We start from the raw sequence: 24,795 nt of genomic DNA on the forward strand, positions 1-24,795 counted from the left end.
TCCGGCACCGGGGCAAGAAGTTATCAGGATCACAGCCATCAAGGGAGAGAGAGAGCTCCTCAGCAAACTTTCTAATTTATACTGAATGTGTCATTCATGGTATGAACTAACCCTGTTGGCAGCTTGGGTCCAGTGCCCGGGTCTCCCTCCTCCTCATCCCCGCACCTGGTGAGCTCGGAAACACCGAGACCTTGAAACCCACACACTTTTTTAAAGTGCAGTTTTCCTGGGGATTAGAAGAGAAATTAGTCCTGTGTCGCTCAAACCCGGACAGTTCCCTTGGGAGCTATGGGCAGAGGAAAGTGCATCCAGCATCTTTGGTATGGGAGCTGCAAGCACAGATAGGTATCAGGGTAAAAGGAGCTGGGCAGCCACAGGCAGGAGTGGGGGCATGGGCTCAGCCCCAGCCTACGCCCGCCCAGCCCTTCCCATCAGTGCCGCTCTGTCCTGGGTGAGCCTGCTCAGCCACAGACACTTTCAACTTGGCTTGGGAGTGACAAAGAAACCCAGTGCCCTGCTGTGATCCCGACAGCCGTGGTTGGCTCTATCCTCTTGGCTGGGTTTGTTATCCTTGCGGTGCATCACGGCTCTTGCACAGGCTGCGCACGCTCAGACCTGTGGAAGCTGGGCTCCTGGAAGGAGCAGCTTGCTGGGTGCTGCTGGCAGGAGCTGTGTGGCAAGGACATGGAGAAGCTGGGCAGCCATGGCTCCAGTGAGGAGCCTGAGCCTGCTCTTAGAGAGATTGCATACCTGGCACTGGGCCATCGGTCATCAGGTCCAGGCAGGACTTGAGGGACTTGGAAAAATAGCGGCGAGGAGGCTGGCTTAGCTGGAGACTCACCAGTGTCCACAGAGGTGGTAACATCCTAGGACTTTTGTGTATCTGGATCCAGGCATGGTCACCCAGGCAGCTGTGCGTGGAGCCAGGAGGAACCAGGGACAGCAGTCCTGTTGCCATACTCAGCCACGTGGCCAGGTCACCTCCTCTGGGCCCCTGGACTCCGCAGTCCCCTCGGGGTCTCCGTGGCAAGCCCAGAAGATGGCCACTGCTGTGGCTGGGCCCAAGTGCTGGAAGTTGAGGCTGAGGGCAAATGGGAGCTCTCAAGGGATCTCAGTCCTTTTGCCAAAGTCCTGGGAGTCGGGAGGGACCAAAGGGATCACATCCACATAGGGGTGCTGCAACGTCAGAGGGTGACAAGCCAACTGAGCTGCCTCCTGCCTCCCCTTCCCTCCCCGGGCACAGCTGGCTGGGTAGATCCTCCTTCAGCTCTTGGCAAAAGGGGAAACTGAGGCACGGACTGGTGGGTGCACAGCTCTGGCCCCTGCTCTGTGGCCTTGCCAAGCTGCACCACAGCAAAGCTCTGCCATGGTCTCTGGCAAGCAACAAGCCCTGGGGCAACCATTCTGCCCTATGGCGCACAGCTCTGGCCATGCTTCATTACTCGCGTTTGGTTGCCTGAGGGACTCGCTGGCTCCCCTGCTCCATGGCCAGCCCAGGTCACTGCGGGCACCTTTGGGATTTTGGTGTCTTCCCAGCTGCCCACCACAGGGACTGTATTTCTCAGCTGCTTGCTTGGCCCTGGCAGTCCCTTGGGAGTAAGCTCTGTCCCTCACAACCTGTGTGGCTCCAGCAAGCGTGGCCTTCTGTGGGGTGCCCAGGCATTGGGGCTGGCACGGGTACAACCCCTTTTTTAGCCTAGGCATCTCTAGGCAGATCCTGGAGGAACATCTAGACTTGCAGAGCCAAGAAATCGTCTGTCTCAGAACCACGCTGAGCAGACCCACTGCATGTCTTCTGCCCTGCTTCTACGTGACAACATGGGGCCAAAGTAGGCAGGGGGGGCCCGGCCTCCTGGGCTTGTCGGGGTACCTCAGTCCCAGGCACAGAGGGCTGAGCAGCCCAACGTGTGATGTCTTGCACCAAAAACCCCATGCAAGTTGTCCCAGGACTGCCCCCTGCCCTTTTCCCAGAGCTCTGGAGGGTCTGGCACATCCTTTGGGGCTGGAGAAACACTTCTATGGAGTGCTTGGGAGGAATGTGGGCATGAAGGGCATCAGCAGGCACCGCAGATGGCTCTCTGCGTGAAATTACCAGATGGAGCAAAGGCAGGGAGCTTTCCCGCGCTGTGGGGACCACTGAATGTCAGCATTTCCCAGGCCTGACCTCCTCTTCTTCCACCTCCGCATCCCAGGTGGGTGCAAAGTGAGGATGTTCATATGTGACTGCACAGCAGGTCTATCAGGCTGGAGGGTACCCTGGAAGTCCTGGGCGTACTCCCTGTGCCTGCAGAAGCCATCAGACTAGCCAGGCCACGCTGGCTGGGTGTGTTGGACACAGCACACACATACACACTTGTGGCTGGGATTTCCAAGGCCCTGTCCAACACCACAGGATGTCCAAGGGCAGACATCATGACCAAGATTCAGGATAATGCAACTCACTCCAGAGGAAAATGCTTTATATGATATGAACCAAAGCAGAAGAAAAAAAAAAAACACCCACGGATTCATATATGAGATACATATAACAAAGGAAATGGGAAGTATGTCACAGGACTGTGGTTTGAGTCAGCTGTTTCCAATAAACATGATGCACAGGAGGTTTTGGTGGGCAGTTCCTGCAGGAGGCTGGGGATCGCTGCCACGGGCAGCACTTGCAGCAAGAGGAAGGGGCTTGGGGAAGGGGGACCTGAGCCCCAAGGTGGTGGTACGGGGCTGGGCAGCGCCGGTGCTTTAGAAGCAGTCGCTTCGCAGGGGCTGCGGCAGGTCTGACTCGCTTATCTGGAGGTTGAGCTCTGTTGAGCTGAGGGTCGTGGGTGGGTTGTTCAGCTGGTTCCCCTCATGCACGGCGTACTCCTCATGACGCTGCTGCTGGAGGTGCCAGAGGATCTCCCTGGACAAGAAGTGGGTCTCTGCTTCGCCCGACTCTGGAACAGGAGAAAGACAAAACCCACCTTCACTGGTTCTGCCTGAGGCAGGGGTCTGGGCAGAGCGGAGTCTCTGGGACATGCCCCAAAATATGCAGTATTTCCTGAGAAGTCAAAATATGGTCCTTACTTCCCCCTTTCAGCATGCCAGGAGAAAGAAAATAAAACACAAAGTGCAGGAAGGACAGTAAAATACAGGCACTGTGTGGCAGGTTTCCCAGCAGTGCTTGTTGTGATGGGAACTACCTTGCCGGATAGAAATGCTTCTCCCCATCAGGGAGAGCGCTGAATTTCCTCTGAAAAACAATGCGAGTCATTTCAGCAAGACGCAGCAAGCTGTTTTCAAGCCCTGCTGCTCTGGCAGAGGTGAGGAGGAGGGAAATTGAGAGGAAGAAGGGATAGCTTCGCTCCTTGTCCGCTGTCAGGAGGAACGCCACTGAGCCGGCACACACACCAACACCCATCCCAACGCTGGGGAGGGTTTGACAGCCCCAGCTGTTTTTCCCAGGAACATCAGCAGCGAAGGGAGCTGCTCCTTCCCCTGGAAGCCTGCTGTTATATTTAATCCTGGAGGGAGCATTCTTGCTGCCACAGCAGAAGACTGCTTGTCTCGGGTGGCTCTGGGGACTTCAACAGGGACCAGCTCTGCCAGCATCCTCCCCACTCCTCTGAGACCCATGGCAAGAAGTCCTTCTGTGTCGGGAAGCAGCCCCTTCCTCCCACCATGCCCGTGTGAGTGGGGATATCAGCCAAGCGCTATGTGGATCTTGCCTAAGTCCCCTTGTTTGCCTTGATCTGAGGTCACTCCAGGGGCCTCTGCCCCTCCTCACTCACCCTCATACGCAATGAGCCGGTAGGTACCCACGCACTCCTTGGAGCCTTTCAGTATCTCCTCCAATGTCCTGTAGAAAAGCTTGGCCTGTTCCAGGCGGTCCTCCCGGCTGAAGGCAGCACACTCATCCTGGGACATGGCGTAGAGGGACTGCAGCGGGGTGGCGTACTCCACTGCGCAGTGCCAGAGCTGCGGTGATGGAAGAAAAAAGAATGGGGGCAGGAGGGCCAACTGCCTGGCAGAGGGCTGCCAGGGGATCCTGGTGCTGGGCAGAGCTCTTAGGACCCCCTCTGCAGCTCCGTGGCCTGCCCTGCACTGGGGCTGTGTGCTGGACCCCTGGGACAGGGACACTGGTTCTGGCCAGTGTGCAGCCACTGGCTTTGGCAGCACTCGCAAGCTGTGACCTGGAGAGTGGTTTTCCCCGTGGAGTTTGGTCCATCACGAAGATGCCCCTTGCATGTGTGAGATCACACCTTCTTGGTGGCTTTTGCACTAGAGAAGGGAAAGTCTGAGCATCCCAACGGAGAGTAGGAGAACGGAGAAGAGGATGGCAAGGTGAATGCACAGTGTCCTGGTTTGAGCAGCACAGCACTAATTTCTCTTCTAATCCCTGGGAAAACTGCACATTTAGAAGACTCCAGTGTCTGAATTTGTGAAAATATTGACTTTACAGCCAGCTATGGTGTGTGGGTTTCAAGGTCTCGGTGTTTCCGAGCTCACCAGGTGCGGGGATGAGGAGGAGGGAGACCCGGGCACTGGACCCAAGCTGCCAACAGGGTTAGTTCATACCATGAATGACACATTCAGTATAAATTAGGAAGTTTGCTGAGGAGCTCTCTCTCTCTCCCTTGATGGCTGTGATCCTGATAACTTCTTGCCCCGGTGCCGGAGCCCTGAGCCCTTCCCTTCCTCCCGAAGCCGCAGCGCTGGCAGTGTCTGATATTTACTGTCCACTGCTGGGAGTGCACAGCTTCTACTGATTGATAGAATGGGCTGAGGATAATCTTTGCATATTCTGTATTGGTATCAGGATCTATATTGGTTCTTTAGTATTATTAAGGTTAATTATCTAATCTTATTCTCTTAAATCTGTTTATATTTCAACCCTCCGGTTTCCTTGTTTTTTCCTGATTCCCCATCCCGGGTGGCGAGAGGTCATCGGGTGATGGAATGATTGTCTAAATGACAATAAATTGTTAGGGGTTTCTCAAACCATAACACACAGCTAGAAGGAGGCTGAGCAAACAAATGAGGAGAGATTTGTTAAGGCCATAAAAATTCCAAGAATGTTACCAGTAAGTCTTATACTGGGCAAACTGGAAAGTTTAGTGAAGTGTATTAAAAGGAAGAGGGACGGGATCCCTGGGTGAATGCAGCACAGCAGGAAGAGCTGCCAGGCTCGGAGGGCAGGTGCCAAAGATGGGAGCTAGCATCGCTGCCGTGCACGCGTTCACCAGCGAGTGGGCAGCAAGCTGAGGCACAGATTTCACTGACAACAGGCAGCGGGGTCAGGAGAGGTCCAGGCTGCAGAGCTGCTGGAGCTCGCTTGGTGCCGAGTGACTCAGCAGGAGACTGGCAGATGAAACACAGCATCAGTGCATGCATCGTAGCAGGAAAAACCCGACGCTGACTGTACTTCCCCGGAAGCAAGGCCAGGAAAGAAGCTCTGGAGTCCCTGCAGGCAGGGCTTTAAAAGCAGCAGCGCAGTGCTCAGCCACCATCAAAGGGCAAGGTAGGGAGACCCAGGTGAGAAGCATCGCTCTGCCGACGCCTCCATCCACGGTTGTGTCAGCAGGACCAATGTGTTCCCTCCTCCGAGGGTGCAGGGGCAGAGGCCCATCTGCCTGGAGATGTGGATGGAGATGAATGCGATGTCAGATGGAGGGGTTTAGGGCTCGTCAGCCTGGAAGAGAAGTGACTGGGGGAAGGGGAGAGAGTCAAATTATATGATGACTCACACAGACATTTTCAAGCACCTGTTCACAACAAAAGGAAATACTCATTCATCCCATGGGAAGTGATGCTCTGGACCCCACATCATCTTTTTTTTTCCTGCTTAATTTTCTGCTGTTTTCTGGACTTAAATCAACTCTGGGAGGGGTTAAGTGAGCCCAACATCCCTGCAAGGGCTGATGCCGGGAGGAGGCAGCCAGGAGGAAGGGGTTCACATGGCTGGCACGGACAGGACCTCTCCATCTCACGGAAGCCTGCTGAAAGCTGGGAGTATCTAATAGGAGAGGGGACACTGCCCTGCCCTTATGACCACTTCTGGGCTGGGATCTGAGGCCAGGAAGACCTTTGGGCTGATGCATGCCAACAGCTATCACAACACTGCGCTCAGTATACCTTGTTGTTTTCATCCTTGATTGCATAGAGGCTGTTCTTGTAGACCCTTTTTTTGGTGCCAGCTCGAGTCAGGGTGGTTTCAGTGAGGTCTGTCAGGTACTGGATATTGCTGTCAGCTTTCTCCAGGTCATCATAGATGTCGCAGTTCAGAGGGACCAAGATGTGGAGCTTCCAGGTCTCCCTGCATGTCAGCATGTTGGGGTTGGCTCTGCTGAATTCCTCCATTGACTTTTTCACCCCTGGTGGAAGAGAGCATCGGGCAGAGGTGCCTGGCATGAGGATAGTTGCTTTCTACCTTGCTCCCCATTTCCCTGCTAACACTGTGAAAGTGGGAGGATTGTTATGAGGAGCTATTTCTATCTGTAGGCATGATAATGCAGGGAAAAAGTTACGTACGTGGCAGGACTATTTTTAGGTACCCAATGTAGTAAGACCAGGCAAGCCCATGAGCAACATTCTGCTTGGACCTCTCAGACATCTCAGACATTTCCACTTCTGAGGGCTTCTGCGGAGGGAAGGAAAGACAGAGCAGTGGTGATGAAAGCAGCCACCTGGTCTCTTCTTCAACAGTCAGTTCTCTACAGGGATTGGAGAGCAGCCGCCCTCTCCAAAGAGATCTGGAGAGTAAGCAACCATGCTGCCCCCTTCCACATCCACGTCGGGGCATGGGGCCAAGAGCCCTCGATAGCCCGCATAGCCCCTGCAGATGAGGAAGCTGACGCTGGGGCAAGCTGGGCACTATTTTTGGCTGCACTCTCCACTGGGGTCATGTGTCCCAATGCAACTCGTGCATCTGCCCAGTGCTTCCAGCATGTGGGAGGAGACATCCCAGCACCTGATGGTGGGGTTTCCAGGGCCACCAGTGGGCCCTGCCCAGCTCTGTGTGTTCATTTAGGTGGAAATGGGTGTTCAGTCCCCGCAGGCACCTGGCAGCTGCCCTCCCCGAAACGCCTTTCCGTAGCTTTTGTGACCTTCCAGCTCTGCTGGGGTAAAGCAGAGCCCTCCCAGTGCTGCAGAGGTACCTGGAGCTTGGCTCTGCAGCCCACAGCATGCTTGATAATTAACCCTTTGGAGACCACACAGGCTGCTCTTTCCCCTCAAGCGCCAGCTTGACTGACAGATTTAAAAATACTCCTGTTTTTTGTGTCAGCGGGGCTCCTGCTGCGGTAGGGCTGCTGCCCGCACCCCGGGGCGGCTGCGCTCATTAAAAGGCGGCCTGGCCCTCCTGCCGGCACGCCTGGCAGCGTGAGGCCAAGGAGATCAGCTCTTCAGGGCTGAGCTAACGAGAGTGTTTCTCCCACTGTGGGGCTGCCTGCGGGTGGGCTGTGCGTGCAGGGGCCATGCAGAGCCGGGACGTGTGTCCCCACCACTGCTGAGGGCTGCAGTGCTGCCTGGGAAGCTGCCCAGGCTAGAGGTGTTGGTGGCCTTACGTGGAGCCCCAGAGCGAGGACGAGGAGCTCACACAGGCTGGCCAGGCCGAGGTGGAGGCTGAGCGGCTGCCCATCTCCATCGAGAAGAGCCACGTAGGCTGAGCCACAGATGAGCAGCATGGGCCCGTGCCAGTGCAGGGAGAAGCAGGCGCTCAGGGCCCTCCAGAAGCTGCCGTGGTGCCTGGGTGGGAGAGGGAAACAGGAGTAAGGCTGGTGGCCACCTGCCCACCATCCCCATCTGCAGCCCATGGGATGCTCCCACCTCCCTGCCAGTGCCGCTGACCTTCTAGAGCAGGACGGAGCCTGGGAGCCCTGTGCGACCCTGCCCAGTGCACCCTGGGTGGTCCCCCAGCCAGGAGAGGGCTTGGATCTCTTGCAGCACCCGTGGGTCTCAGAGGGGAGCAGATAAAATGTCACCCTGCACAGCAAGGGGGGACTGTCTCCAACAACCCCATGCTCTCCGGCACTGGCTGGTGGGGGAAGGCTGGGAGCCAAGATCTGTTCCCCAGGGAAAGGGAACACTAGGGAGCTACCACGGAGAGGAGATGGTGAGGTCCATGGACATACAGGGGATATGGGCAGGCAGGAGACGGGGAGAGGAGGAGAGGGAGGAAGAGATGAGAGAGATGGGAGGCTGATGGAGAGCCGTGTGTGCTGCCGGGGCGCAGCAGAGCATTGCCACAGAGTAGGGGTACAGACAAGGAGCAGATTCCCCCACAACACCCGGAGGCTGCTGTGCCCTGGTCCCCAGGGTGTTCCCAGGAGCCCGGGAGACAGCCACCCCCATGCCGGCTCACCTAGATTGGAGGTGGAAGATCTCCTCAGCCAGGTAGCAGATGCCCTTGAGCAGCGCCCTGATCTCCAGGACCACAAAGTGGAAGGTGAGGGTGCGGGCGGTGGGCATGAGGGGCTCCCCAGCAAGGTACAGCGCTGTGGCGCACAGAGCCAGGAGCAGGTACGTGGCACGCTGCGCTCGCCCTCCCCGGGCCTTGGGGATGAGCAAGGTGGTGGAGTGGCTGGGCCGCCGCAATTCCTGAGACATCTGGAGCAGAAGGTGAGGGGATCAGCAGCCACGGTTGTCCCTGGTGCCCAGGGAGTGGAGAAAGGGGATGCACATGCACATCCAGTGCTCACTGAGCACCACAAAGCACACAGCAGAGCCCTCACTTCCTTTGCAAGCTGCTGATATGCAGCCGCTTCTGGGGAGGTTCCCTTGCGTGCTGCCCGGGCCACCTCATGGCTGCCCCTGTGCCCAAATGGGATGGCAGGGCAGAGCCTGGCTGGCCACCCCGCTCCCAAACAGATGCCAACCCTGCACCAGCCCTCCCTGCTCCGCAGCCACGGGGCCGTCACTCCTCTCGCCGCACTCACCGGAGCAGTTACCAGCCGCGAGAGCGGACACCGCCTGGGTTTCCTGCGCTGCCGTTAATGGGCTCTGCGCTCCAGCCCGGGCAGCCGCAGCTCCGTTTGGAGGCTGCAGTTACAGATGGAGACTCGGAGCCTCTCCGCTGTACAGGCTTCTGGTGCCACAGGTGGAGCTGCACAGTTCCCAGCACTGAGAAAAATGAAAATGAAAGCAGCTATCGCGGCCGCGGGCAGCTTGCAGAAAGTACCAGAGCCCTCCCACGCAGGGTACCTGTGAGGTCTCGCAGCCCGCAGGAAATCCAGGCACTGGGCAGCGCTGGGTGGATGTGGCAGGTTTCGATATCCGTGAGCTCAGACCTCTGGAAAGCTGCACCGTATCCGTTGGGTCATAGTGGGTCTGAGGCGAGCCGGAATGAGGAAGGAAACCGGAATTTATTGAGATGGAATTTATTAAGTGCAGCAGGTTTCCAGGGGTGAAACAGAAGCAAATTCCTTCTAGCAGAGAGGGTGACTCACCGCGCCCTGGATTCCCCCACCCCACGCAGCTCTGGGAGATGCTGGCTCAGGAGGCGGTGTCCACGGGCACTGGCAACAAGGCTAGGGGCTTCCTGCAGCTGGGCTTTTGCTGGCCAGTAAGGCACTCAAGCCTCTCAGGTCCTAGTGACCATGGACCCAGAGCAGCTGAGGTACTCAAGGCTTTCTTTGACTCGGTTGTTATTGCTGAGGTTTGCCCTCAAGTCCACCAAGTCCTAGCAGCAGAGTCTGCAGCGGTGAGGCGTTACCCATCCTAGAGGGAGACTGACACATACGCAAGCCCATAGGACCATGTGGGAAGCACTTGAGGATGCTGAGGGGGCTGGCTGATGCCATGGCAAGGCTCTTTTCTGATCTCTTTGGAAGATCATAGCAATCGGGAGGTTCCTGATGAGTGGGAGAAGGCAAACATGACACACGACTTTGAACAGGGTTGAGAAAGAAGAGCTTGGTGAACTACAGCCTGCCCAACGTCACCTCTGTCCCTGCGAAGGTGATGGAGCAAATCCTCCCGGCAATGGCTGCCAAGCACCTGATGGACAAGAAGGGAACGGCCAGCAGGGATTTACAAGGGGCATATCACTGCTGACCCACCTGAGTGCTTTATGAGGTGACATAACTGGCCGTGTGGATGAGGGGAGAACTTTCACTTTAGCAAAGCTTTCAGCATGGTCTCCCATGGCCTCTCTGTTGCCAAACTGGGTAGATACAAGCGAGGTGCACTGCTCCAGGGACACCTGCATGCTCGATTACCTCTCTGAAATGCCTGTACACCAACGCATGCAGTGTGAGGAATACGCAGGAAGAAGTAGAGATCTGCGTGAGGTCTCAAGGCCAATGATCTCATTGCAAAGGTGGAATAGGTTGCATAACCGGAATGCTGTCATGGATGGCTTTTTAGGAAAGACAGGCCACCGGGGCGAGGTGGTGGAGCTGCTCTTTATGTGAGAGAGCAACTGGAATGTATTGAGCTCTGCCCAGGGGTGGATGAAGAATGAATGGAGAGCTTATGGGTAAGAATTAAGAGGCAGGCTAATATGGGAGACCCTGTTGTGGGTGTTTACTACAGACCACTGGATTAGGAAGAGGAAGTCGACGAGGGCTTCTACAGACAGCTGGAAATAGCCTCATGATCCCAGACCCTGGTTCTCGTAAAGGACTTCAGCCACCCTGATATTTGCTGGAAAGGCAACACAGCCAGGCACACAGTCCTGGAGGGTTCTGCAGAGCATTGATGATAACTTTTTGACACAGGTGGTGGAAGAGCCAACGAGGAAAGGTGCGCTGCTGGACCTCATGCTGACAAACAAAGAGGGACTGGTTGGGGACGTGAAGGCTGTGGGCAGCCTTGGCTGCAGTGACCATGAGATGGTGAAGTTCAGGATCCGGCTTGGAAGAAGCAGGACAATAGGTAGGATTACAACTTCTGAAGGAGAGCTAACTTTGGCCTCTTCAAAGACCTACTTGGAGGAATCCCATGGGTTGGGGCTCTAGAAAGAAGCAGGGTGCAAGAGCTGGTTAATATTCAAGCACCACTTCCTCCAAGCTCAAGATCAGTGCATCCCTATGAGTAAGAAATCAGGCAAAGGAGGCAGGAGACCTGCAGGGATGAGCAAAGAGCTTCTGGAAAAACTCAGATGGCAGAAGGAGGTTTACAGAATGTGGAAAGAGGGACTGGCCACTTGGGTGGAGTATGGGAACATTGTCAGAGTATGCACGGAGGCAATGAAGAAGGCTAAGGCCCACTTGGAATTAAACCTGGCAAGGGATATCAAGGACAATAAGAAAGGCACCTTCAAGTACATCAGTAGGAAAAGGAAGACTAGGGAAAATGTGGGCCCATTGCCAAATGAGGTAGGTGTCCTGGTGACAGAGGATGGAGAGAAGACAGAGTTAGTGAATGCTGCCTTTGCTACAGTCTTTACTGCTAAGGCCAGCCCTCAGGAACCCCAGACCCTGGAGGTAAGAGAAAAAGTGCGGAGAAAGGAAGACTTTCCCTTGGTTGAGGAGGATTGGGTTAGAGATCATTTAGGCAAACTCAACATCCACAAATCCAAAGGGCTGCACCCATGAGTGCTGAGGGAGCTGGCAGATGTTATTGCTAAGCCACTTTCCATCATCTTTGAAAGGTCCTGGAGAACAGGAGAGGTGCCTGAGGACTGGAGGAAAGCCAATGTCACTCCAGTCTTCAAAAAGGGCAAGAAGGAGGGCCCAGGAAACTACAGGACGGTCAGCCTCACCTCCATCCCTGGAAAGATGATGGAACAGCTCATCCTGGATGTCACCTCTAAGCATGTAGGGGAAAAGAAGGTGGTCAACATGGATTCACCAAGGCCAATCTGATAGCCTTCTATGATGGCATGACTGGCTGGGTGGATGAGAGGAGAGCAGTCGATATTGTCTACCTTGACTTTAGCAAGGCTTTTGACACTGTCTCCCTTAACATCCTCAAAGGTAAGCTTAGGAAGTGTGGGTTAGATGAGTGGACAGTGAGGTGGATTGAGAACTGGCTGAATGGCAGAGCTCAGAGGGTTGTGTTCAGCAGTGCTGAGTCCAGTTTGAGGCCTGTAGCTAGCGGTGTTCCCCAGGGATCAGTACTGGGTCCAGTCTTGTCCAACATATTCATCAATGACCTGGATTGAGGGGACAGAGTGTACCCTTGGCAGGTTTGCTGATGACACAAAACTGGGAGGAGTGGCTGACACAGCAGAAGGCTGTGCTGCCATTCAGCAAGACCTGGACAGGCTGGAGAGTTGGGCAGAGAGAAACCTAATGAAGTTCAACAAGGGCAAGTGTAGGGTACTGCATCTGGGGAGGAATAACTCCATGCAGGTTATGGGTACAGGTTATGGGTTGGCCTGCTGGAGAGCAGCTCTGCTGAGGGAGACCTGGGAGTCCTGGTGGACAAGTTGACCATGAGCCAGCAATGTGCCCTTGTGGCCAAGAAGGCAAATGGCATCCTGGGGTGCATCAAGAAGAGTGTGGCCAGCAGGTTGAGGGAGGTTATCTGGAGTGCTGTGTCCAGTTCTGGGCTCCCCAGTTCAACAAAGACAGAGAACTACTGGAGAGACTCCAGTGGAGGCTGCAAAGACGATCAAGGGATTGGAGCATCTCTCTGATGAAGAAAGGCTGTGAGACCTGGGTCTGTTCATCCTGGAGACGAGAAAACTGAGAGGGGATCTCATCAATGCTTATCAATATCTCAAGGGTGGATGTCAAGAGGATGGGGCCAGACTCTTTTCAGTGGTGCCCAGTGACAGGACAAGGGACAATGGGCACAAACTGGAACACGGGAAATTCCATCTGAACATGAGGAAAAAATTCTTTACTTTGACGGTGCCAGAGCACTGGAACAGGCTGCCCAGAGAGGCTGTGGATTCTCCTTCTCTGGACATATTCTAAACCTGCCTGGATGCATTCCTGTGCAACCTGCTCTAGGTGAACCTGCTCTGGCAGGGCAGTTGGACTAGATGATCTCTGAAGGTCCCTTCCAGCCTCTATGATTCTGTGATTCTGTGAAAGCCTTGGAGAAATCCAGGTAGACAATGTCCACTGCTGGCCCCACATCAACTAAGCAGGTTACTTTGTTATAGAAGGTGATGATGTTTGTCAAGCACGATTTGCCCTTGGTGAATCCGTGCAGGCTTTTCCTAATTATGTGCTTCATTTGACTTGTGATAGCCCCCAGGAGGATTTGTTCCATAACTTTCCCAGGGACTGAAGTAAGACTGATGGGCCTATAATTTCCTGGATCCTCCTTTAAGCCCTTCTTGTAGATGGGGGTGACATTAGCTTTCTTCCAGTCTTCTGGGACATCATCAGATTATGGAGAGCAGCCTCACAATGATGCCAGCCAGCTGTCTTAACACCCTTGGGTGGATATTGTCAGGGCCTATCAATTTGTAGGGGTCAAGCTCCTGTAACAGTCCACAAACCAACTCTTCCTTCACTGAAGGTGGGTCTGTGCTTACACTGACCTAGATTGTTGTTCCCAAGGCCTGGGGCCCAACAGTGCTGGCAAAGACAGAGGTTGAGAAAGTGTGGAGAACCTCTGCCTTTTCAGCATTTGTTGGTGACTAATTCACCTCTCCTGTTTAACAGCGGGCCAGTATTTTCCTGCTGTTTCTGCTTCTTTATGTACCTGAAGAACCCTTTCTTGTAGTTTTTGACATCTCTGGCCAATTTCAATTTGAGCTGAGCTTTTGCTTTTCTAACTGCATCTCTGCACGCCCTGGTAATGCCCTTGTAGTTCTCAATGGGTATTCGTCTGCTTTTCCATCTCTGGTACGCTTCTCTCTTGGTTTTGAGCAGACTCAGAAGCTTGCAGTTAAGCCAAAAGGGTCTTTTGCTCTGCCTACCTCCCTTACCTTTAAAGGGGGTGAAATGTTTTTGTACTTTCAGGAGAGTGTTCTTGAAAATCCCACAGCACTCCTCAGCTCCTTTATCCTCCATGGAAGCTTCCCATGGAACCCCTCCCAGCTGAGCTCTGAGCGAGCTGAAGTTTTCTCTTCTAAAATCTAAAACCTTTGTCTTAGTGCTAACCTTCAGCGTGGTCAGCAGGATCCCAAACTCCACAATATTGTGATGACTGTAGCCAAGGTGATCACTAACCTACAAAGCAGGTCGTCTTGGTTTGTGAATAGCAAGTTCAGAGGTGCCTCATTCCTGGTTGGCACATCTAACATTTGTATGAGGACGCAGCCCTCCATGCATTTCAGGAACTGTACTGTTCTTCCAACAAATGTCTGGGTAGTTGAAGTCACCCATAAAAACCAGGTTCTGTTGACCCAAAGCTTGCTTAAGTGACCCAAGTATTGCTTCGTTGGCCTTATGGTCTTGGTTTGGAGGTCGGTAGAAGATGCCTACTCTAAGATCCTCATTGGAGCCGACCTCTCTAATCTTCGCCCCGAGGCATTTGATAGGGCTTCCACAGTCACCGTAGTTGACTTTTACACATTCAAGGTTCTCCTTAACATAGAGCGTCACAACTTCCACCCTTGGGAGCATCCAGAAGAGCTGAGCTGGCCTGTAACGCAACATAGGCTGGTGTCTAGAAGGGCCTTGGTGTACTGCTTGGAACTGGGGAAGTGATCAGCCTCTCCTGACATACCAATGGACATGGGCAGAGTGGACAGCTGTAGCCAGTACTTGGTTTAAACAAAGACGGGTTTTGGTGAAATGCCCAAGAACTTGGAATAACCTGGAAAAAGAATATAAAGATCCTACAGTGGTAGGAGGTGAGATCCATTGCAGGTAGCCAGATGGCCTGAATTTGCTTGAAGTCTCCCCCACCTCTGGAGACCTACTGGCTGCCCTGTATGAGGTGCCTTCTGTATAAGGTGGATTAACTCAGGAGCTGGGCCTGGCGGCTGGCCCTGTGCAAGACTGATGGCGGTTAGGAGCATGTGGCACGTCCCCAACCAAGAGCCAGGCCAGGAACATGGTGCTTTCCCTGGTATCTCCTGGGTAAAGGACTGCTCCTGGCCAGCAGGCAGGCAGCAGGTGCAACAGAGCCTGCTCCTGCCACAGGATGGGCACTGCAGCAGCGCTTGCTCCTTGTTTTGTTGCATCACGTGCTGTTGCCCTGCAAAAGCCGGCAGAGCTGCTGGCTTCAGCCGAAAGGCGAGCTGCCCAGTGACAGCTTTACACCGGGGATGCCTGTGGGGAGGAGGTTCGGATGCCAGGCTGGTGTTAAAAGTGGCTTCGGTCCTTTGGCTAAAAAAGTGCTGCAGTTGGTGTTTTCAGTGCTGCAGTTGCACCACCCGTGTACCCTCAGAGGTCCTGCACACTAACAGGGCTTGCTTTATTGCCCACCTTAGCAAAAATCAAGTGCTCTGCAATATTCTGAGAAGACTGAGGGGGGATCTTATCAATACTTATAAATACTCAAAGGGAGGGTGCCAGGGGGATGGGAACAGTCTTTTTTCAGTGGTGCCCAGTGATAGGACAAGAGGTAATGGACACAAACTTGAACATAGGAAGTTCCATCTAAACATGAGGAGGAACTTCTTGGAGGGTGGCAGAGCAGTGGCACAGGCTGCCCAGAGAGGTGGGGGAGTCTCCCACTCTGGAGCCATTCCCAACCTGCCTGGGCTGATCTCCAGAGGCCCCTTCCAACCCCGACCATTCTGTGATTCTGTGTTGCTCTGGGCTGTGTGAACTGGATCCCTCTCACTGATGCGGTGAGGAGCCATCCATGTGCTAGGGAAAATCTTGCAGAAGCAGGCGAGCAGCTTCCTCCAGCTCCCAAGCACATGTTGTCTCTCACTTGTTCATCAAAGCAGTTTCGTTGCGGGACAAAAGAGGCGACAGTCTGGGTAGCCAGGGAGATGTCCTGGCCAAAGGATTTGGTAATTGCCCCCTCTGTCTTCAGATTATGGCGGGTCCTGATTTTTGCTTATAAAATCCAGGTGGAGATTGAACACCTTTCCATTGATGTACCCAGCTTTGGAGAGCCTTTGCCTCACCGTGACACCAAGCTGTGACCCCTCAGCAATGACGAGTTTAAAATCCTGACAGCAGCACGGACCATCCCTCCGTCCCCGAGTCGTGGGGCTGCTCTGAGCGCTGCATGCCCCTTCTCCATTCTCCATTAAGGTTCTTCCTTCCTTTTGTGGCACCAGAACTTCCTGCCTAAGAGAGAGTTTTTATCCATTTAATAAACATCAGTGGATCAGCCTGTGATTTATGCAGTCTTCTTTTGATCCCCTGGAAACTGTCAGCAACCGCGGTATCCTGTGGCACTGAGGCCCTGATTACACGTTGGGTGGAGAAGTAATTTTTGCCTGTGTTGAAGCTGTCACAGGCTAGTGCTCTTTGGGGTGCAACTGCTCTTGTGCTAGGAGAGACATGGACAACCCTCCCTTTGCTCCTCCCCAGATCACTGATGGCGTCAGACCTCAGCCGTCTCTCTCCCAAGGCTGGAGCATCTCAGATACTCAAGTTATTCTTCAAAAAGAAGCTGTTTTCTACTTGATTGTGCCAGTCAAAATGTTTTGAATAGCTCCTCCAGGCCCCTTCCCGGTCTGACTCTGCCAGGTCACATGTGTTAAGCTACCCAGGTCTCAGCACAGATCCCTGGTGGGGCTCCTGCTGGGACCCCTCCACTCACATATACGTGTACTCTTGCTCTCTGTCCTCCAACAGTCACATACTTTCCTGCCCTTTGTCACCAGCCCCCCTGGCACTGAGACTGCGGAAAGGGAAGTGGCTGGCTGTGTCTCCTCTGGCCTCCCACCACGTGTCCCCTGGGGACCTGACTGGGCTGAGCTGAGAACAAGTGAAACTACAATGAAACAAATGGCTGTGTACACGCACGCCTTTTTGGTCACTTTGGTTTTTTTCATTTACAGGTGTCTTCTACCCTGCAGGACAAGCAAAGCTGCCTTTGGGGATGGAGCCACCAAAAGCTTGCTGGCTGGTGGCATTCCCAGGGACCCCTGGCAAGCTGCTTTCGCCCTAACGCATCCTGATCCCACTTCTGCGGCAAAGGAGGGGACAGTCTTTGCAGACAGGATCCCCCTGACTGGGGAGCCACAGGAGCCAACAGAGCATCTTCCAGACTCGAGTGAAACAGTGGTCCTCGTCTGAACACGCTTTTCAGTGCCGCTGTCCCCCCTTTCCCCTGCAGCGGCAGGCTCGCAGCTTGGCTGGGGTTGTCCTGTGCAACAGAGTGGCACAGAAACGCCAAGCGAGGCCAGATCCCACTGGGGCAGTGCTATAAAGGCAGAGAAGATGACCTGGCAGCGGACCCTGGAAGACTGCCATCCATATAGCCAAAAGAGGATGAATGGGGGATAAAACAGCTTGGGGATGAAGAGAGGAGGAGGTGAGCGTGTGGTATGGAGAGAGGTTGTCTCTCTGAAAAAAAGTACTTCTGGGAATTGAAAGTGGCAGGGAGCAGCACGGGAAGTGTGCTTGCAGCTCCTGGAGATCCCCTCTGGGAGCTGCCAAGCGGAAGGAGGCAGCCCCGGTGAGGAGATGCTGCCTGGAGGTGAGGAGGTGCGGGGGTGAGTGGGGACCTCCAGCCCAGCAGTGCATCTGGGCAGCGCTGGGAGGGCAGTGGGGCTGAGCGGGGCAGCCCCTGGGACAATGGCTGGGTGGAAAACAGAGCCAGAACCTGTCTGCCAGGCTTGCTTTCTCCAAGCAGGCAGGTGCAATGACATGTGTAAATACCCTATTTCTTTCCTTGTTCCTCCTCTCTCAATGACTTACAGGAAATTTATCTTTGCCTTCTTGGTCAGGACATGCATCCAAGGGAGATTTATTGGCGCTCTCATGGCCAGAGAGGAGAGATTTATAGGAGCCCGTCCCCGCAGCACAGGCAGGTAAACCTGGGGTGCAACATGGAAGTCTCTGATTTGCGGTGGCAAACGCTGGAGGTACAAAGCGGGCTGCCCAGCCCCGCTGGGACGCTCACGCAAATACCCATGGAAGCCCAAATGGCCCAGGAGGTTTTTAGCAAGCTGGGAACAGGGGAATGAACAGGGTCTGCCTATAGCTGTCAGCGCTGCCTGGATTTCTGCCCGAAAAGTTCCCGTTGTTTCTTTTTGACTACATTTAACCATTCCATGTCGTTGTCCTCAATACCCCATGGAGATCTCTGCAACGGGGGCTGAGCCTGGGACTGAGGGAGAAGCTCTGGGTCTACATCTCTTCTTTTATTTTCTGCCTCTGATGCCAACCCCTCAGCCCCCTGCTGAGACTGGCATGGCCGTGAGTGTGAAGTGGGGCCGGACTCTTCCATTGTTTTCTCCAGAAACCTGTGCCTGGAGGAGGGGAGCGGGAGAAGATGAGGCTGATCCTGAGTGATGAGGAAGCTTTTGACCACCTCAAGCAAAGTCTCGGTTGCCTCCTGCATCCCATGTGGTGGCAGCGGCAAGCTGAGGTGCCCACTGCGCCCCCTCCCCATGCTTACAGTTTTGGGGGGCTGTGCCCTGAGCTACATCCAAGTTTGCACCAAAACCAGCAAAACTCAGCAAAAAAATAAAGTAAAATTGGAGTTTGGGAGAAGACAGGGTGGTAAATATCAAAAACAAACCCCGTATCAGCAAAACAGCAATATGAGCCTTTTGAATCTTTAAAACCGAGCAATGCTTTTTCAGGTTTGGATCTTTTTGCACTTTTTGTCTTGTAGGAATATCCATTAAGTTTAAAAACAAAAAGCCACCCCCCAATCCCTGCTTTATTTAAAGAAACAAAATATCACAGTTTCTGGACTAACTTAGTTTTGAACACATTTAACTGAGAACAAGAACAAGTCACCTTAAGAGCTACTTCTGTTAGGTTTTAATATTGTGACAGTCCTCGATTTGATTCATTCAGCACACGGCAAAGGACTCTGGAAATGGAAAATCACTTTGGAGCAGGGGCATGTGACACCACGGGGTTTCATAAAGACCCTCCAGCTTGTTTTGGAGGGAAGGAAGGAAGGAAGAAAGGAGGGAAGGAGAGAAGGAAGGAGAGAAGGAGGGAAGGGAAGGAGAGGAAGAAGGAAGGGAAGGAGAGAAAAAAGGAAGGAAAGGAAGGAGGGAAGGAAGGAAGGAAGGAGGGAAGGAGAGAAGGAAGGAGAGAAGGAGGGAAGGGAAGAAGGAAGGAAGGAGAGAAGGAAGGAAGGAGGGAAGGAAGGAGAGAAGGAGGGAGGGAAGGAAGGAAGGAAGGAAGGAAGGAAGGAAGGAAGGAAGGAAGGAAGGAGAGGAGGAAGGAGAGAAGGAAGGAAGGGAAGAAGGAAGGAAGGAAGGAAGGAAGGAAGGAAGGAAGGAAGGAAGGAAGGAAGGAAGGAAGGAAGGAAGGAAGGAAGGAAGGAAGGAAGGAAGGAAGGAAGGAAGGAAGGAAGGAAGGAAGGAGGGAAGGAAGAAGGGAAGGAGAGAAGGAAGGAAGGAAGAAGGGAAGGAGAGAAAAAAGGAAGGGAAGAAGGAAGGAAGGAGGGAAGGAGAGAAGGAAGGAACGAAGGAGGGAAAGAAGGAAGGAAGGGAGGAAGGAAGGAAGGAAGGAAGGAAGGAAGGGAGGAAGGAAGGAAAGGAAAAAGTATGTTTTATGTGGTAGCAGTCTCCATGTGACATACATGACAATTTATATATGTAAGTTCAGTCCAGGAGTTGTTGTTTTTTTAGAAATGCTTTGAACTGAGGTGCCGCCAGATCCCCTCTGAGCCTGAAAGGCTTTTAGCTGCGAGCCTGGCCAACTTACCCCGGGATCTGCAAACCTCTGCACAGGGATTGTTCCTGCTCCTGTGGATGAACCAGACTGGACCACAGCCCACTCTCCTGTTGGTAAATGACTCTGCAGGGTGTAACAGAAGGAAGAATTTTATGTGAATTGTACATCGGGATGGTAGTGCTGGGCAGAGCCTTTGGGACAGGAGCTGCGCTGAGAAAAGCCTTCACTACACCCACTCTCTGCCCACAGGTCAGCAGACAGGGCTTCAGCTGCTGCTGGGGGAAACACTGACCAGCATGGGGAAAAAGTGGCCTCAGGATCTGTTTTGTAAGACACGAGGGTTTTAGCAGCTATAGAGACACATAATTCTCCCCAGTTCACGGCTGCAGAAAGGGATGCAGGTCCTTTGCTGTTTGCCAAGGGGCAGAGGCAGAGCCTTCTCCTCAACGCTTCACTCCACTTTCTCCACTCCTTCAGGTCCATTTTTCTGGAAGTATTTTTCTTTGGAACTTCCCCACTAGCATCTGCCCAACATTGGTACAGGATGGATTTTTTTTTATTTTCCAGTTGTGTCGCACCTTCTGTTGTGATTTAACCCACAGGCAGCTAAACACCACACAGCTGTATGCTTGCTCGGCGCTCAGTGGGATGGGAGAGAGAATCTGAAAAAAAAAAAGGTAAAAACTTGTGTGTTGAGGTAAAGAGAGTTTAATGAGAGAGAAAAGGAAGGGAAACCAATAATAATCATAATCATCATAATCATCATCATCTTAGTAATAATAATAATCTCAATAATGATCTTAATAATAATAATAATAAACAAAATAAGTGATGCACAATGGAATTGCTCACCACCCACTGACTGATGCCCAGCCAGTCCCCAGGCAGTGGCCACCACCTCCCCGGCCAACTCCCTCCCAGTTTTATTGTTGCATGACGTTATATGGTATGGAATATCCCTTTGGCCAGTTTGGGTCAGCTGTCCTGGCTCTGCGCCCTCCCAGCTTCTTATGCACCTCCAGCCATCTCACTGGCATGAGAAGCTGAAAAGTCCTTGACTTAGTGTAAACAGCGCTCAGCAACAACTATAACATCAGCGTGTTATCAACATTATTCTCATCCTAAATCCAAAACAGCACTATACCAGCTGCTAGGAAGAAAATTAACTCTATCCCAGCCAAAACCAGGACACCCTCTTTAGAGTTATCTTTTTTTCAACTTCAGTTACCGAAGCCTACAAAGATCAGATTAGGCAGCTTGGCTGGGAAGTTTGTACTCCTTTAAATTTTTGTGCCTTTGGTGAAGGATGTGTCGTTTTTTCCCCCTAATACAGCACTGCAGCCTGAGTCTGTTGAGCAGAGCTGATCAGAGGAAGATGGTGAAGGAAAGGCGCATGCAGGCAGGAGTCATCCGAGGACAAGGCAGGGCTCAGCTACCTCCTCCAGTGATGCTCTGCTGTTTCGCAGGGGATGATGTTGGCACAGGGTGATGTTGGCAGCAGATCACTCAGCGCTTCTCTTTGGAAGAGAAGCTAAGAGCACAGCGACGTCCCCGGGATGAGAGACCACAGTAACCCGCAGTGCCCTGGGTCTGCCGGACCAGCTCTCTCCCTGGGAGAGAGATGGCAGACCGCTGCAGGTGGGACACTTCCTAAAATGCCATGGTGGGGTGCTGCACAAGGGCCCAGCAGCAACTCGCATGGGGAGACAGCATCTGCCTAACAAGGAACGCTTTCTCTGCAGCAGGGGCTGCTAGGGATGGGGACCAGCCATGAATTTCCATAGCAGATGCAGCACAAAGTGTCTTCTCTGGTGCTGGTGAGTGGAACTCATCCTCCCGGAGAAGAGGACTGGGATATGATCTCATGTGGGATATAGAAAAGTGCATATGGGTCAATGCCACTGTCTTCATGTTTGGGCAGGAGTGGGAAGAGACTGAAACCTGCAGGAGGACACCTGCAAAAGTGGCAGGTGAGGTGGAAGAGCAGCAAGGGAGAAAGACAGCAGGTGGGATACGGAAGTCCTAACAAGAGAAAGTAGAAATTGAGCGACAGCAGGGAGATGAAACCTCAGTGAAGGGAGAAAGGAAAGGAGAAGAGAATGCAAAGGACAATCATAGTGCAGTGAGGCAAAAAGCTAGGAAGGGAAATCCTGACCTTGAGCTCAATTCCCTAGCTCTGCTCCCTGCGATCTTAGGTTAATGTTTAGTTGTGTGGGATCTTTCTTGCATCTCACAGCATTTTTAGACACGTGCAAGCTCCAGTGGAAAGAATTTAATCGCTTGCCACATCAGACAAAGATCTACCCCTGAATGTTGAGGAAGACACCTTCTGGATAAGACATGGCCCCGTCCTCAGTTCCCTGCAGCAAGTTGACATCTACAGGCCAAATCTCGGAAGCTGCAACTGTCAGCAAATCCCAGGGGACTGACCCTATGAACACTGACAACGACGACTTTTCTACTTCCATTTCTTATCTCTTGGAGAAGTCCACATCCACGTGGCAAGAAAGAGCGGATTGTCGTTATCCTTGGTCCAAAAACCCCAACAAAACTATTTTCCCATCTCTTTTTATTTTCAAAATTGTTTATTCTCTGGATTCAGCTTTCTGATGCTTTATTACTCAGAGAGGACTTTTCAAAGCTTGACGAGGGAAAAAGTAGCAAGCCAGACTGTTTCTGTTGCTACTGTGAGCCAAAAATAATTTTCCAATTTGGGGACAAAATCCAACACTTTTCCTGAGAATACTGGAAAAAAAGATGACTTTAACCTTGGCTGACATGCAGACATCTGAGAAGTGAAGCCCTCAGAGGCTGTGACTTGAAGGTATTTTGAAAACTACCCTGAAAACAGGAGAACAGTGCTTCCAGAGAGATGTCAGAGGAGAAGGGAGCCTTCTGTGCCCCCAGCAGTCACCAGCAGGACTGCAGCTCCAGGCATGATGTTTGCCCTGCCGAGAGATGGACCAAATCTGAATGAGGAGCAAAGCTACCGTGGCTGTACCGCTCTGGGGGACCAAGGCAGCACTTCCTTGTAAAGAGGAATTTGCAATGTCACTTCCAGTAAGCAGGACCAGACTGCCTGGCCGGGATCAGAAGTTGGCTGGGCAGTAAAATAGGAAAGCGGAAAACATTAGAGGAAAAGCAGTTTTGCCTCTGCCCCAGGACTGGGGGGAGCCTTAAGGGCCAGGACTACGTGGGATTAGTATTTGGGCATTTCCAGCTCCCTGTGCTGGTGGAGACTGGTGTGGCAAGGGAGGACAGCAGGCTCCCTTGGGCTGGGGGTGGCAGAGCAACTAGCCGGGGCAGGGTTGTTGTCTGCTTTTCTACAATCAAGGGGTGTCTGGCAACCCAAAAGGCAACAGAAAAGAGGGGAAAGAGCAAGAAGCCACAAAATGAACCAAAGTAGTTGTAAAAAAGAAAAAAACTACCAGAAAAAAACATTTTTATGAATCTGTGATTTATTTTCTCCACACCAAATGTGGAGGAGGAAAAACAAATGAATTCAAAACACATCCTATGCTAAAGCCACCAAAAAAGAAATCTCGAATTGTTGCAGAAAGGCTGGCAGCAAAAGTCAGCGAGAGACGAGACCGCAAGTATTGCCGTGAGGCAGCAGTCCCCGGGCTCCAGAGAGGGCAGGGTGAGCACTGCCAGAGATCTTTACCTCCACCTCGACCACAGCGAGCAGCAGCCAGGCGGGCAGGAGCAGGCAGGCACGAGTTCGTCATCGCCAGCATGACATCAGAAGCAGCGTGGGGTTTCCAGACATTGCCCATTCAAAAGCAGCAAGCAAATTAATCCTGTGGGCAGCTCTGCCAGCTATGGGGCTGGCTGGCAGAAGGGGACTTCACCAAAGCGACAGTCTGACACCAGGGGACGTTTTGGAGCTGAGCTCCAAGCCCAGAGCTGCTTCTTGCTGCTTGGAACGCAGTATTTTACTTACTTCTAAAGTCTCCTGTTTAAGCCTTTTCTCCCTCTCTGCCAAGAGATGGACAGGAGGTATGGGATTGACAGGAATGGTGGAAAACAACCCAGCTGCAGTACTAGGTGAGGAGAAGACAAGCAGGAACAGAAAATCGTAGTATAACTCACTAAAAATGTTAGTTACGCAACAAAGAAATCCATAGGAAACCAGGCTTTTCTACGAGTGCCTGTAGAGGAACAAAACCTGATGCCTTCTTGGAAAGTCTTGACTTCCAACTCTGATTAAAAATATTCTTGGCATTTTTCTTACTCGACTTGGTGGCAGGGCTGCCAACTTGGAAGGGTGCACAGGGCACCGGCCACCACGAGCCCAAGACAGAGGGGCAAGCGTCCAGTCCCAATTCATGTTCCAAAGCCAGCAACAGGAAGAGAAGCAGGACCAACAGAAAAGACTCCAATTTGATGTAGATTTTAGAACGTTTTGCAGGACGCCCCATGGGTTTGTGTACATGCGAGCAGTTTGGTTGTGAAACTGAACTCCTCTGCAGAGGTACCTTGTTTGAATGCATGCACGAAATCCTTGTCCCAAGCAGTGTCTTGTTCCCAGATTACTTTGCTCCGTTTCTGATGATTAAGACCTGAAGTGAAGTTGCTCTTTTGTTTCTGAGCTGGCTGAGCGACAGCCCATTCATGCTTTGATGCAGCTACACAAACAGGTTGTGGTTACGGGCAGGTTGTGGTTCACTGAAGCTACGCGGAACCCTTCAGCTCATCAGTAGTCATCAGAAAGTTTACTTGGTGACTTTTTTTTCCTGATACAAGCTGCTCCGCCATCTCAGAACAATTATTATTTTTATCCATATTGGTGTTCTCCGTGGACATGCTGGATGGAAATCAATTTTTCGTCCACATTTGGGAAGGTCCCAAGTCCTGCATTTGGTCGCTCGCCTTGTGTACTTCACTGAAAAACTGTGGTTTTGGGCATGCTCGGTAAGCCTAGTATTTGAGACACTTTGCTATACAAATAAAACTCTGATCAATGGTTTAAACCTTTATTATGCAGCCATGGCGTAATCTACTTGATGTACTTTATCCACGCGTCCCCCTAGGCCTAAAAATGATCACCATGTGCCAGCCCTGCGCCACTACCCACGGGGAAGGGATGCTGAGCCACGCACTGCCCCCACCAGCTACAAGGTGTCACCCGCATCGCTCTTAGTACCACTCGAACGTCTTCCCGGATGCCCTCCCGGCCTCCCCGGGGAGGGCACACCGCCAG

General features: G+C 52.7%; 2 protein-coding genes across 2 annotated transcripts in view; one reads left to right on the forward strand and one right to left on the reverse strand.

The window, feature by feature from the left end:
- Positions 1-2,733: 2,733 nt before the first annotated feature.
- Positions 2,734-10,177, reverse strand: TMEM173 (transmembrane protein 173). The gene is made up of 8 exons (XM_009890690.1): positions 10,029-10,177; positions 9,912-9,966; positions 8,333-8,577; positions 7,536-7,716; positions 6,502-6,610; positions 6,106-6,344; positions 3,762-3,948; positions 2,734-2,927 (listed from the first exon to the last, which is right to left on the reverse strand). Exons 1-8 carry the CDS (start codon positions 10,175-10,177, stop codon positions 2,734-2,736), a joined length of 1,359 nt encoding a protein of 452 aa, XP_009888992.1.
- A 916-nt stretch (positions 10,178-11,093) lies between these two features.
- The window catches only part of UBE2D2 (ubiquitin-conjugating enzyme E2D 2), a 45,073-nt gene continuing 31,371 nt past the window's right edge, over positions 11,094-24,795 (forward strand). Inside the window, exons 1-2 of the mRNA XM_009890691.1 lie at positions 11,094-11,241; positions 11,293-11,396. Coding sequence (XP_009888993.1) covers positions 11,094-11,241; positions 11,293-11,396 — 252 coding nt within the window. The remainder of the gene's footprint in view (positions 11,242-11,292; positions 11,397-24,795) is intronic.

The sequence above is a fragment of the Charadrius vociferus genome, unplaced genomic scaffold (genome assembly GCF_000708025.1).
Source record: "Charadrius vociferus isolate BGI_N301 unplaced genomic scaffold, ASM70802v2 scaffold828, whole genome shotgun sequence".
In the NCBI taxonomy this organism is placed as follows: domain Eukaryota; kingdom Metazoa; phylum Chordata; class Aves; order Charadriiformes; family Charadriidae; genus Charadrius; species Charadrius vociferus.

Excerpts from the sequence above, each read along its gene's own strand:
- TMEM173 (XM_009890690.1), bottom strand. The coding sequence starts at position 10,177 with ATGCAGGTGTCCCTGGAGCAGTGCACCTCGCTTGTATCTACCCAGTTT. Across the intron at positions 6,345-6,501 it reads CCTAAAAATAGTCCTGCCAC|GGGTGAAAAAGTCAATGGAG; the intron begins GTACGTAACTTT and ends CTCTTCCACCAG. Across the intron at positions 2,928-3,761 it reads CCGGCTCATTGCGTATGAGG|AGTCGGGCGAAGCAGAGACC; the intron begins GTGAGTGAGGAG and ends CTCCTGTTCCAG.